General features: G+C 38.1%; 1 protein-coding gene across 1 annotated transcript in view; it reads left to right on the top strand.

Moving 5' to 3' along the window:
• The window catches only part of NCOR1 (nuclear receptor corepressor 1), a 308,055-nt gene that overhangs the window by 263,840 nt on the left and 31,495 nt on the right, over positions 1-12,720 (top strand). The window contains exons 34-36 of the mRNA XM_042781622.1: positions 9,837-10,046; positions 10,532-10,681; positions 11,030-11,173. Of these exons, the coding sequence (XP_042637556.1) occupies positions 9,837-10,046; positions 10,532-10,681; positions 11,030-11,173 (504 nt within the window). The remainder of the gene's footprint in view (positions 1-9,836; positions 10,047-10,531; positions 10,682-11,029; positions 11,174-12,720) is intronic.

Here is a 12,720-nt window from a genome sequence, read left to right as displayed (position 1 = left end):
ACTCTAAGCACCTCCCAGAACATTGTTTTGGGCCACTCCCAACAGAAATACTCCACGTGGGCCACTTTAGCAATCAGGATCTCCTCAGTTGCTAATAGCAATTCCCACCTTGGAGTTTACAAAGACTTATGGGTAGAAAAGCCACACTAAGTAATTTACTACACCGCACCGTTCTTCTGTTGATGGGCACTATGTTGTTTTCCATCCTTTGCTCTTGTAAATAGTGCTGCAATGAACATGGGTATGCATGTATCTGTTCTTGTCCTGGCTCTCACTTCTTTAGGATATATACCTAGTAATTGGATTGCTAGATCAAATGGTGTTTCTAATTCAGCTTTTTACGGAATCAGCATACAGCTTTCCACAGTGGTTGTATCATTTGACAGTCCCACCAGCAGCGTATGAGAGTCCCAATCTCTCCACATCCTCACCAGCATTTGTTATTTTCTGTCTTTTAGAACTTTGCTATTGGTGCTGGGGCCAAATAGTATCTTGTTGTTTTGATTTGCATCTCTCTAGTGACTAATGATCATGAACATTTCTCCATGTGTTTGTTGGCCACCTGAATATCCTCTTTGGTGAAGTGTCTCTTCATGTCTTCTGCCCATTCTTGAATTGGATTGTTTATCTTTTTTGTTGCTGAGGTGTTGCAGTTTTCTATAAATCGTAGAGATAAGTCCCTTGTCCAACATGTCGTTGCCGAATATTTTTTCCCAATTGGTAGGTTCTCTCTTGACTCTTGTTGAGAAGTCTTTGGAAGCCCATAAATATTTAATTTTTAGACGGTCCCATTTATCTAGTTTATCTTCTGCTACTTGTGCATTTCGGATTATGCTCGACAGTCTATAATGCTATACATTTGGGGGGGGGGGACCCTCACTGCCGTTGAGTGGATTCAACTCATACCAGCCCCTCCTTAGGGTTCCAAGGCTGCATCTCCATGGAAGCATGGAAGTAGATTGCCCAATCAATGTTCCCTCCAAGGAGGCTGGTGGATCTGAAATGCCTGACTTCTGATTAGCAGTCAAACGCCTTAGGCACTACATCACCAGAGCTCCCTGCCAGAAATTTGTTGTTGTTGTTATGTGCCATCAAGTCAAACCCGACTCATAGCGACCCCTCCTTGGGTTTCCGAAGCAGTATCACTACGGAAGTAGGATTGCCCAACCTTCCTTCCGAGGAGTGGCTGGGGGGTTTGAACCGCCAGCCATCTGGTTAGCAGGAAAGTGTCTTAGCCACTGTCTACCAGAGCCCCTATTTTTCCTTGAGGAATTTCATAGTTTTAGGTTTCACATGTAAATCTTTGACCCATCTGGAGTTAGTTTTTGTGTATGGTGTGAAGTAGGGATCTTGTTTCATTTTTCTGCAAATGGATGTCCAGTTTTGCCAGCACGATTTGTTAAAGAGACAGTCTGTTACCCATTTTGGCCCTTTGTCAAAAATCAGCTGACCTTAGCTCAATGGCTCTAATTCTGGGTTCTCAATTCTGTTCCACTGGTTGATGTCTCTGTCGTTGTACCAGTACAAGGCTGTTTTTACTACTGTGGTTTTATCTATGAGTGTGAGATTTCCTATGTTGTTGTTCTTCTCCAATATTGCTTTGCTTATCCAAGGTCTCTTTCCTTTCCATATAAAGTTAGTGATTGTTTTTTCCATATCCTTAAAGAGTATTGATGGGATCTGGATGGATTGGGATTGCACTGAATGTGTAGATTGCTTTGGGTAATATTGACATTTTCACAATGTTCAATCTTCATATCCACAAGTGTGGTATGTTCTTCCATTTATGTAGATCTCTTCTAGTTTCCTGAAGTAGTGTTTTGTAGTTTTTGTACAGGTCTTTTGTGACCCTGGTAAGATTTATTCCCAAGTATTTCATTTTTTGGTAGCTATTTTAAATGGTATTGATGTCTTTATTTCCTTTTCAGCAATCTCTTTGCTGGTGTAGAGGAATCCAACTGATTTTCAGATGTTGATCTTGTATCCTGCTGCTATGCTAAATCTCTCAGTTAGTTCCAGTACTGTTTGCTGAGTCTCTTGTGCTTTCTATGTATAGGATCATGTCATCAACAAATAGGGATAGGTTTACTTCTTCCTTACCAATATATGCCTTTGACTTCCCTTTCTTGCCTTATTGCCCTGGCTAGGACTTCCAATACCATGTTGAGTAGAAGTGGTGATAGAGGGCGTCCTTGTCTGGTTCCTATTTGCAAGGGGAATGGTTTCAGTCTCTCTCCATTGAGAATAATGTTGGCTGTTGTTTTTGCATATATGCCCTTTATTATGTTGAAGAATGTCCCTTCTAGTCCTATTTTGCTGAGAGTGTTTATCAGGAATTGATGTTGGATTTTATGAAATGCCTTTTCTGCATTGATTGATATGATCATGTGGTTCTTTTCCTTTGTTTTATCTATGTGATGGATGATATTAATTGTTTTTCTAATGTTGAGCATATTCCTACCTAGTACAGACCCCACTTCGTCATAATGTATGATTTTTTTGATATGCTGTTGGAGTGTATTGGCTAGGATTTTGTTGAAGATTCTTTCATCTATATTCATGAGGAATATTGGTTTGTAGTTTCCTTTTTAGTGATGTCTGTGCCTGGTTTTGGTGTCAAGGTTATGCTTTCTTCGTAAAATGAATTTGGGAGGAGTCCATCCTTTTCTGTGTTTTGGAATATTTGAGTAGGATTAATGTCATTTCTTCTCTAATGTTAAGTAGAATTCTACAGTGAAACCACCTTGGCCAGGGCTCTTTTATGTTGGTAGTATTTTTATGACCTGTTCAATTTCTTCTTTTGTTGTGGGTCTATTCAAATTTTCCACCTCAGTCTGTGTTACTTTAGGTAAGTAGTATGTTTCTAGAGATCTCTCCATTTCTTCTAGATTTTCAAATATATTGGATTATAGTTCTTCATAGAATCCTGATGATATTCTTTAATTTCTGTTGGTACTGTTGTGACATTGCCCAATTAGTTTATTTGTGTTTTTGTATTCTCTCCCTCTTTTCCTTTGTGAAATTTGCCAGTGGTTTGTCGATTTTACTAATTTTTTTCATAAAACCAACTTGTAGTCTTGTTGATTTTTTTGTATTGTCATTCTATTTTCTGTTTCATTTATTTCTGCTCGAATGTTTATTATTTCTTTTCTTCTGTTGACCGTAGGCTTTTTTCAGTGCTCTTTTCTAATTGTTAGAGATGTTGGGTTAAGGTGCTGATTCTGGCTCTTCTTTTTTGACATATACATTTATTGCTATAAATTGGCCTCTGATCATTGCTTTTGCTATGTCCCAAAGATTTTGCTATGTTGTGTTTTCATTCTTGTTGGATTCAAGGAATTTTTTAATTTCATTTTTCATTTCTTCTTTTACCCATTTTCAGGGAGGATGTTATTCCATTTCAGTGTGTTTGCTCTTTTTCCATTCATCTTCCCCTTGTTGGTTTCTAATTTTATAGCATTGGGATCTGAAAAGATGCTTTGCAGTATTTCAGTGTTCTTAAATTTATTAAGGCTTGCTTTGTTGCCTAACATATGGTCTATCCTGGAGAATATTCCATGTGCACTGGAAAAGAATGTATAATGTACAGTTCTTGGGTGAAGTCCTCTGTAGATGTCTATAAGGTCAAGTTGGTGAATTGTATTGTTTAGTTCTTCTGCGTCTCTGTTGAGTTTCTTTCCAGTTATTCTGTCTTTGATTGAAAGTAGTGTATTAAAGTCTCCTACTAAGACTTTGGATTCATCTATTTGTGTTTTCAATTCTGTTAAGGTCTGATTTATGTATTTTGGGACTCTTTCATTGGATGCATACATATTTATTCTGGTTATGTGCTCTCATTCTATTGATCCTTTAGTCATTATACAATGTCCTTCCTTGTATGGTGGTTTTGTCTTCAAGTCCATTTTATAAGAAATGAATATTGCTACTCCTGCTCTTTTTTGGTTGCAATTTGCTTCATTATCTTTTTCCAACCTTTGATTTTTAGTCTGTTTTTGTCTTTCTCTCTAAGGTGTGTCTCTTGTAGACAGCAAATTGATGGGTTATGTTTTCTTATCCAGTCTGCAACTCTCCGTGTCTTGAGTGGTACATTTAATCCATTGACATTTATTGTAATTATTGACGAGTTTGACTTTGTTGCTGTCATTTTGTTACATGTTTTTTCGTGATGGTACTGATTTCTTTGTTCCATATGATTTTCTGTGCTGAGATTGTTGTTTATGAATCGTGTTTTCACTTCCTTTGTTGCTGTTGTTTTAGTGTTTGCTGAATATTTGTGCTTGTCCTCTTTTTTATTTTGATGTGAAGGTTTATAATTTTTCTTTGAGGTTACCCTGTGATTTATAGATTTTTTCCCAAGTTTAGAACAGTCCATTCTATCTTGGGAATTGTCCTGTCTTCCTCACCGTGTAGAAGTTCTGTAAGATCACAATTTTATTTCCCTCTTTTTGGTTTATAATTGCCCTTATTTGCCAATTTATGTCTCTGGGTCCCTGTTTACAATCTTTTAGGGTTATATACTTTGGATACTTCCATAACTGGGTCAGTCTCTGAGTTATGTCATCAAATGTGTGTTAATCGTTGGTTGTTGTTTGCTATTGTAGATTCTCTGTCTAAAGGACTCCCTTTAGCATCTCTTGTACGGTTGGTCTGGTTTTAACAAATTCCATTACTTTTTGCTTATCTGGAAATGTCCTAATTTCACCATCATATTTGAGAGACAATTTTGCTGGATATATAATTCTTGGTTGGAAATTTTTCTCCTTCAGGGTTTTGTATATACCATCCCATTGTCTTCTCACCTGCATGCTTTCTGCTGAGAAATCTGAGCTTAGTGTTATTGTTTGCCCTTTGTAGTTAACTTTTCATTTTCCCCATGCTGCTTTCAGCATTCTCTTTGTCTTTGGGTTTGGTGAGTTTGATGATGATAGGTCTCAGTGATTTTCTTTTGGGGTCTGTCCTATTTGGTATTCATTAGACTTCTTAAATGGATATATTCTCATCTTTAATCATATCAGGGAAATGCTCTTCCAACTAATCTTGGACAGTTTTCTCTGCGGTTTTCTTTTTCTCTTCCTATTCTGGAATTCCAGTTACACGTAGGTTATTCCTTTGATGGCATCCCACATGAACCTTAGGCTTTCTTCATTTTGTTTTGATCTTTTTTCTGATTTATCCCTTTGCAAAGGAGTATTGAGGTATTTGTCTCCAGTCTCACTAATTCTGTCTTCCATTGATTCAGTTCTACTCCTTTGCCTGTTCAATGTGTTACCTATTTCTGAGAATTTAGTATTGATTTTTTGGATTTCTATGTGTAGATTTTGTATCATTTTCTAATTTTTACTTTATTTTGTTCTTGCAATTTCTTCCAGAATTGTTTTTGGGTTTTCTCTGTGTTTTCCTCAAATTTTTCAGTGTTTTCCTTGATCTGTCTCTCAGTTCATTAAATACCTAAATATGATTCTTCTGAATTCCTTATCAGAAAGCTCCAATGCTGCTTCTCCCTCAGAGATGTGTTCTGGGTCTGTATCCTGCTCCCATGTTTCTACTGCTTTTTCTTGCTTCTTTATGTGGACTGTGATGGTTTGTTGTCTCAGAGACATTGTGATATTTTTGTGTTTGTATATAATTGGTGATTATATGTTGGAGTGATTTACATTTTCTTTGTTTTGTTTGGATGTATCTAAGTAAGCAGGGTACTGTGCTCCTCTATTTGGTAGTTGGCAGAACTTAATATATTCAGCACTTGTCCTCTTTCCAGTGGTCAGCCTCCTGTATGTCCATGCAGTCTTTGGCAAGCGGAGCCTATTCTCAGGTCCCTGGAATCTGAACAAGAATGCTGTCACTTTATATATCTAAAATAGCCACCACTTGGAAACATTCAAAATGGTCGTGCACAGCTGCCACTTGGAAACGTTAAAAATGGCTGCACCCTCCAGACAACCAGAAAGTCCACAGCTCAGTTTGTCTCTTTCTTTGGTATTTCCCTTTTCAGTTGTCGGTCACCTGTGCAGTAGTCTATGCACCCCTTGGTGAGCAGGCCTGATTCCCAGGTTAATTCTCAGGTCCTAACATCAGTTGGAAATATTTAGGCTGTCCATGCCATCAGGAGACCTGACAATCCGCAGCTCTGTTTATCTCCTTACTCACTGCTGTCAAGTTGTTTCCAACTCATAACAACCCCTCCTTGGGTTTCTGAGATGCTATCTATATGGAAGTGGTCTTCCTTCTGAGGAGTGGCTGGTAGGTTTGAACTGCCAGCCATCTGGTTAGCAGTCACATGCCTTAGACACTATGCTACTAGATCGCCACCTGGAAATATTCCCTCTATTCGTGCCGTCAGGATAGCTGACATTCAAAATGGCTGCACCCTCCAGACAGCCAGAAAGTCCACAGCTCCTGTCTCCTTACTCACTGTTTTCATTCACATTCTTCTTCTAGTTGTTCTTTAATCCAGTTATGTATCCTTCCTTTCAAAACTCAGGGCTCCAGGATTATCTTCTGTATCTGTGTCAGTTGGTTTCTCTTTTCTTTGTTAAAGAGGGTCTGTGTAGCCTGTTTATATTCCAGCATCTTACTGGAAGACTCGAATTGCCAAGAAATTTGGAATACATCTACCTAGCCAACCAAGTGGAAGAGATATTTGTGCCCATTCCTTAGAAATGTAAGCCAACAGAATACAGAAATTATTAAATCATGCCATTAATATCACACACAAGTAGAATTTGCTGAAGATAATTCAAAATTGATTGCAGCAATATATTAACAGGGAATTGCCAGAAATTCAAGGCAAATTCAGAGGAAGGCCTGGAATGAGAGGTATCTTTGCTAATGTCAGATGGATCTTGGCTAAATCAAAGAATACCAGAAATATGTTTACCTCTGTTTTATTGGCTATTTAAAGAGTTTTGACTGTGTGGATCATAAGAAATTATGGATAACATTGTGGAGAATGGAAATTCTTTAACACTTAATTGTGCTGATAAGGAACCTATATATAGACCAAGAGGCATTTGTTTGAACAGGGCAATTGTATGGTTTGAAAACAGTAAGGGTGTGCTTCAGGGTTGCATCCTTTCACCATGCTTATTCTATCTTTATGCTAAGCAAATAATCTGAGAAACTGGACTGTATGAAGAAGAATGTGGCATCACAGTTGGAGGAAGAGTCGTTAACAACCTGTGATACGTGGATGACACAACCTTCCTTGCTGAAAGTGAAAAATACTTGAAGGACTTACTGATGAAGGTCAAAAATTGCACACCTCAGCATAAGGACAATAAAAATCCTCACAAGTGGACCCATAAACAACATCATCATAAATGGAGGAGAGACTGAAGTTGTCAAGGATTTCATTTTACTTGGATCCACAGTCAACAGTCATTGAAGCAGCAGTCAACAAATCAAACAACATATTGCTGTGAAAGAGCTCTTGAAAATTTTTAAGACATGAATATGGTACTTTGAAGGCTAAGGTGTGTGTAACTCAAGCCATGGTAGTTTCAGTCACCTTATATGCATGTGAAAGCTGGACAGTGGATAAGGAAGACTGAAGAAGAATTGATGTATTTGAATTGAAGTGTTGCCAAAGAATATTGAATGTACCATGAACCGCTAGAAGAACAAACAATTACGTCTCAGAGGAAGTACAGCCAGAATGTTCCTTAGAAGTGAGAATTGCCAGATTCATCTCTCGTACTTTGGTCGTGTTATCAGAAGGGACCAGTCCCTGGAGAAAGATACCATGCTTGGTAAAGTGGAGGGTCAGGGACAAAGAGAAGACCCTCAAGGAGGTGGATTGACACAGTGGCTACAACGATAGGATTAAGCATAGCAATGATTATAAGAATGCTGTAGGACCAGCCAGTGTTTCTGTCTGTTGTACATAGGATCAGTATGAGTCAGAACTGACTGGATACCACCTAACAATAACAACAGCAGTCCACACCTGATTCTATATGTCTATTCTTTCCAAAGTAAATTAATTTTCAGTGAAATAAACTCATTATTCTTTGATCAGTTTATGGATTACTTAATTAACTTACATAAGTACAGTAACAACTGAAGCTGTTAAAAGCAGTTTTGGACAAACCTCACTGACTGTTGGTATATGTAATTCTGGTAGGTGTAGAAGTATGCACGTTCACTAGAGAGTAGCCTGTAGTGAGCACAAAGCTCCAGCAGCCTACAGAAATAGACTAGTGTGTTTTAGAAAGGGAAAAAAGATCTAAGTCAGGGAATTGAGTTTCTACTGTGCTGTCATAATTCACCTACTGTGCCAGCTCCATCTTGTGCTTTGCAACCCCATTACTTATTCATCCTCTTGTTGCTGTCATCCTAACCCTCATTCACAAATGTGTATTTTCTGCCCATACCTCTTTTCCTGCCTAAAGGGCTTTCAAGTTGAAATTGAGGCATAGAATATTTTTGTCTCACCTTGTTCTTTAGAAAATCATTTTTCATGACTATTATGGCAAATTAAGAAACTAAGATTTCTAATGATTCTTTACATTTCAAAATATGAATGTATTTATAGAAAAAAGTTTATCTGAAATGTAGGTCAGTGCCATCAAATTATTTGTCACTTGAGAAAAATGAGTTTTCAGAGGGGCCTAAGTGATACTTACTGGTTCTTAGAGTAGTATGTGCCAAAACGAGGTAGAAGAACCACAGTCAGCTGACAGAGTTTTTAAAAACTGACTAGGAATTCTAAATGAAGGGAAAGCAAATATTTTGGGAAACCTGTCGTTTGTTTTTCTAGGTGGAACGTATAGATACAAAGGAATTTATTCAAATTTTCAGACAAAATTGAGTGTTTATCATTGATTACAGTCCTTTGTTTTATAGCAGTTCCATTTGCTTGTCATTTTTGAGCCTGACCTGGATTATAAAACACATTATATTCTACTTTTTACTATACCTTTTCCTTCTTAGCATCATATGTCTTGGTCTAAAGCAGTGTTGGCAGACTATAGCCCATGGCCTAAATCCTGCTGCTTCCTGTTTTTTAAAATAAGGTTTTATTAGAACATAGCCACATCCAACTGTTTATGTATTATTTTCTATGGCTGAAGATAATTCAGAAACACTTGAAGCAGTATATTGACAGGGAGCTACCAGAAATGCAAGCTGGATTCAGAAGAGGACATGGAATAAGGAATATCATTGTTGATGTAAAATTATCAGTGTTTTCACATTTGGTTGTACTGCATTATCAGTACTGCAAAAAATAATTTTATTTTCAAAAACAACTCTTAGACATTTCAGATGTAAATGTAGTAAAGTTACATGGTAAAGACTGAAAGTGACAGTACTTGAGAAATTTTTTTTAGCTACATTTCCACTGGTAAAAAAGGGTAATAACTGTATTTTGTCCAATTTTTCCTTCCCCTTTTTCGTTGTTTCTTACATGTTAAAGAACTTAAATAGTCACATTACTGATATATCAAAGTCTAAAATTAATTCCACGTTAATCCTTGTAACTCTTTCCTGCACCACCCCCGACCCCCAGGCTCCCATAAAACCAAACCAAACTCACTGCTGTCGAGTTGGATCCGACTCATAGTGTGACCCCTCCTTGGGTTTCCGAGGCAGTATCACTATGGAAGTAGATTGCCCAGTCTTCCTTTCAAGGGGTTCAAACCCACCAGCCTTCTGGTTAGCTGTCAAATGCCTCAGGCGCTACGTCACCAGAGCACCCGCACCCCACCCCCAGCTAAATGAAAGTACACATTAGCTTAGCAGATGATTTTTTCTTGTTTCTTTCTAAGAGTGATATTTAGGAAATTAATTTCTCGGGCCTAAAGTAAATGCCATTGTTGTCGTCTTTTCTCCATCAGCAGCCGCTGCTTACCTGTTTCAGAGACAACTTTCACCAACTCCAGGCTACCCCAGTCAGTATCAGCTTTATGCCATGGAGAACACAAGACAGACAATCCTAAACGATTACATTACCTCACAGCAGATGCAAGTTAACTTGCGCCCAGATGTAGCCAGAGGACTCTCCCCAAGAGAGCAGCAATTGGGTCTTCCATACCCAGCAACAAGAGGTATGCATCTTTGTAGTTCAGATTCTATAAAGTTTACTGTGTGTACCCACTGTTTCTTAGGCATTGTATTTTTGTTGAATGAATGATGGAAAGAAAGAAAAAAGTCATTTTCTTCTCTTTATAGCCTGTAGCCCTGGAAAGCAATCAAAAGCAGTATATTGAGATTATGGGGTGTTTGGGTAAAACTGAAATAACTAAACCAAATCAGTAAGCCAGTTATTTGAAATCAATGTTCCTACCATTTGCTGCCTCTCTTTAATCTGCCATAGTTTAAGGTTACTTTGGGCACAATCTTTAATATCCTTCTCTAAGTTTAAAGAAGGTCTTACAAAGTAATGGTGATCTTAAACATGTTATTTATATTGTGTATACAAATTATCATTGGGTTATAGAGATAGACTAAACCAAAACGCCTAGTATAATCCTGTAGTTTTAGGATAACATGTAAATCTAACATAGTTTTACTGTATTTGTCTTTTGAATAGGAATCATTGACCTGACCAATATGCCTCCAACAATTTTAGTGCCTCATCCAGGGGGTACAAGCACTCCTCCCATGGACAGAATCACTTATATTCCTGGTACACAGATTACTTTCCCTCCCAGACCATACAACTCTGCTTCTATGTCTCCAGGTAAAAGGCTACAATCACACACCTCTGTGATAGGACCAGTGTGCTCAAGTATTTATAATATAGTCTCTTAAGATATTTTAGATAGTTTTTCCCTAATGTCTACTCCCATTAGTCTGCTGTTTTTAACTTAACATTTAGTAATAATTCCTATATAGTATCTGCCACAAGATACCCTTGAATTATTGTAGAAATGTGTGTTTTGGTCTAGTTGTCATCCAAAACTCTTAATAAAGCAAACTTCAAACATCCCAATTTGGAGCTTTTTAAAAAATTCTCAATCACTTGAGCATGTAAAACCTGATAGGTTGATGGTGTTGTCTTTAAGTTGCAGATTTATGTGTTTTGTAGGACACCCTACACACCTTGCAGCAGCTGCAGGTGCTGAACGAGAACGTGAAAGAGAGCGGGAGAAAGAACGGGAAAGGGAGAGAGAGAGGGAGAGAGAGCGAGAGCGAATGGCTGCAGTTTCCTCAGACCTCTACCTTCGGTCAGGTGAGAAAAATGGATTTATTCATTTATACTATAAATATTTCTTAGTATTCTAGTATGAATATGTATTTTACTGAGTGATGTGGGTGCTACATCGACCCAGGTCTGAGGTCGCCAACAGAAGACACGAATCACACACAAGCAGTACTTGGAATGGTGCTTTACCCTCAGAGATAAGATAGCCATTCCCCCATGGCCAGCTAATTGCTTCCCATGGCTGACCTACAGGTGTTAAACACACACCCCTCCTGTGTCATGCAGATGTAGGGCTATATTCCTTCTTTGCCAGAACAAATAGAGAAATGGGGTCAGCCAGGTGCCATATAGCACCCATGCATGTGCAGGACAGAGAAAGTTACTGTGTGGCCAGAAAAGGGAGGGAGCCTTCCTGATAAGGAGAAGGAACTGGGAGGGAAACTCAATCCTACCTCCACTGTCATTGAATGCTCTGGGCCAAGACTCCTGATCAGGCACACCAGTGGGAGGCACAGAGGCCATGACACACCCTCATTCCAACAGTACATAGATAGGTCAGACATAAACTTTGACCTAAGAGAATTCATATCTAGTGTCAGAATGAGCTTAATGCCACAAATAAAAATTGTAAGACAGGATTTTCCATCATACTCATGCTCCTCCAGTTTGTAAATTGTTTATTAAATCATGAAAAAGTCAACAATTATATTAATGTTTTGAAGTAATTCAAAGATATATCTTTTTAACAGTTGTAACTAATCTACTTTGAGCCACCTAATTTTAGAAACAAAATTATATCCCTACGTGTGTATAGAATGACTGCTTGGAATAAACCTTAAGTTTTTTAAAATAGAAAAAATTTTAAGGCAGAAAATAGTTGTATGCCTTAAGTATAGTACACAGATAAAAGTGTTATAGATGTTGAGCATGTTGAAAGATGAATGTTGAACTAGAAAATGAAGTTTTCATGATGAAGGTATCATTTTACTTTGGCTCCAGCAGCTGGCTCTAGTTGGGCCCGAAGGTATCGGGTACAAAGGTACTAGATGCAGAGCTCTTAAAATCTGAAAGAGCAGCCTGAGCAAAGATTCAGATAGGAAGGTAAATGTGTTGTTGAGTTGTAGTTTAAAGGAAGAATGGAAATATCGTTAAAGGTTTGTGTGACATCTTCAGTCACAAATGAAGTGCTCCCATTCTGTTCAGTGGGCAAGTAATGTGATTAGATAGGCATTTACACAATAGTGGTATGAGATGGGTTAGAACCCTGAAGATGGGTGTGGGCCAGGAGGACAGTGAGACAATGGCAGTAGTTCATATGTGCTAATGATGGCCTGAAATATAGCAGTACTGGAAATCAGAATGGACAGAAAGAACTGCTGGGAAGAATATTGCCAAGGTAGACTCAAAGAGATGTAACAATAACTAGATATAGGGTGTGAATAAAAAGTGAGAAACAGGATTGTCCTGCATTTAAGATAGAGCAGGATTAGTGACAGCAAAGAGATTATAGTTTCCATTTTGGATATATAATCTGATGTCTTAGGAACATCTATTCTTACCCATGAAATACTTGC

Source organism: Orycteropus afer, unplaced genomic scaffold, assembly GCF_000298275.1.
Source record: "Orycteropus afer afer isolate SDZICR_OR568_19922 unplaced genomic scaffold, OryAfe1.0 scaffold00139, whole genome shotgun sequence".
Lineage (NCBI taxonomy): Eukaryota > Metazoa > Chordata > Mammalia > Tubulidentata > Orycteropodidae > Orycteropus > Orycteropus afer.
The sequence above is the reverse complement of the archived record's forward strand: the minus strand, read 5'-3'. Positions and strand labels throughout refer to the sequence as shown.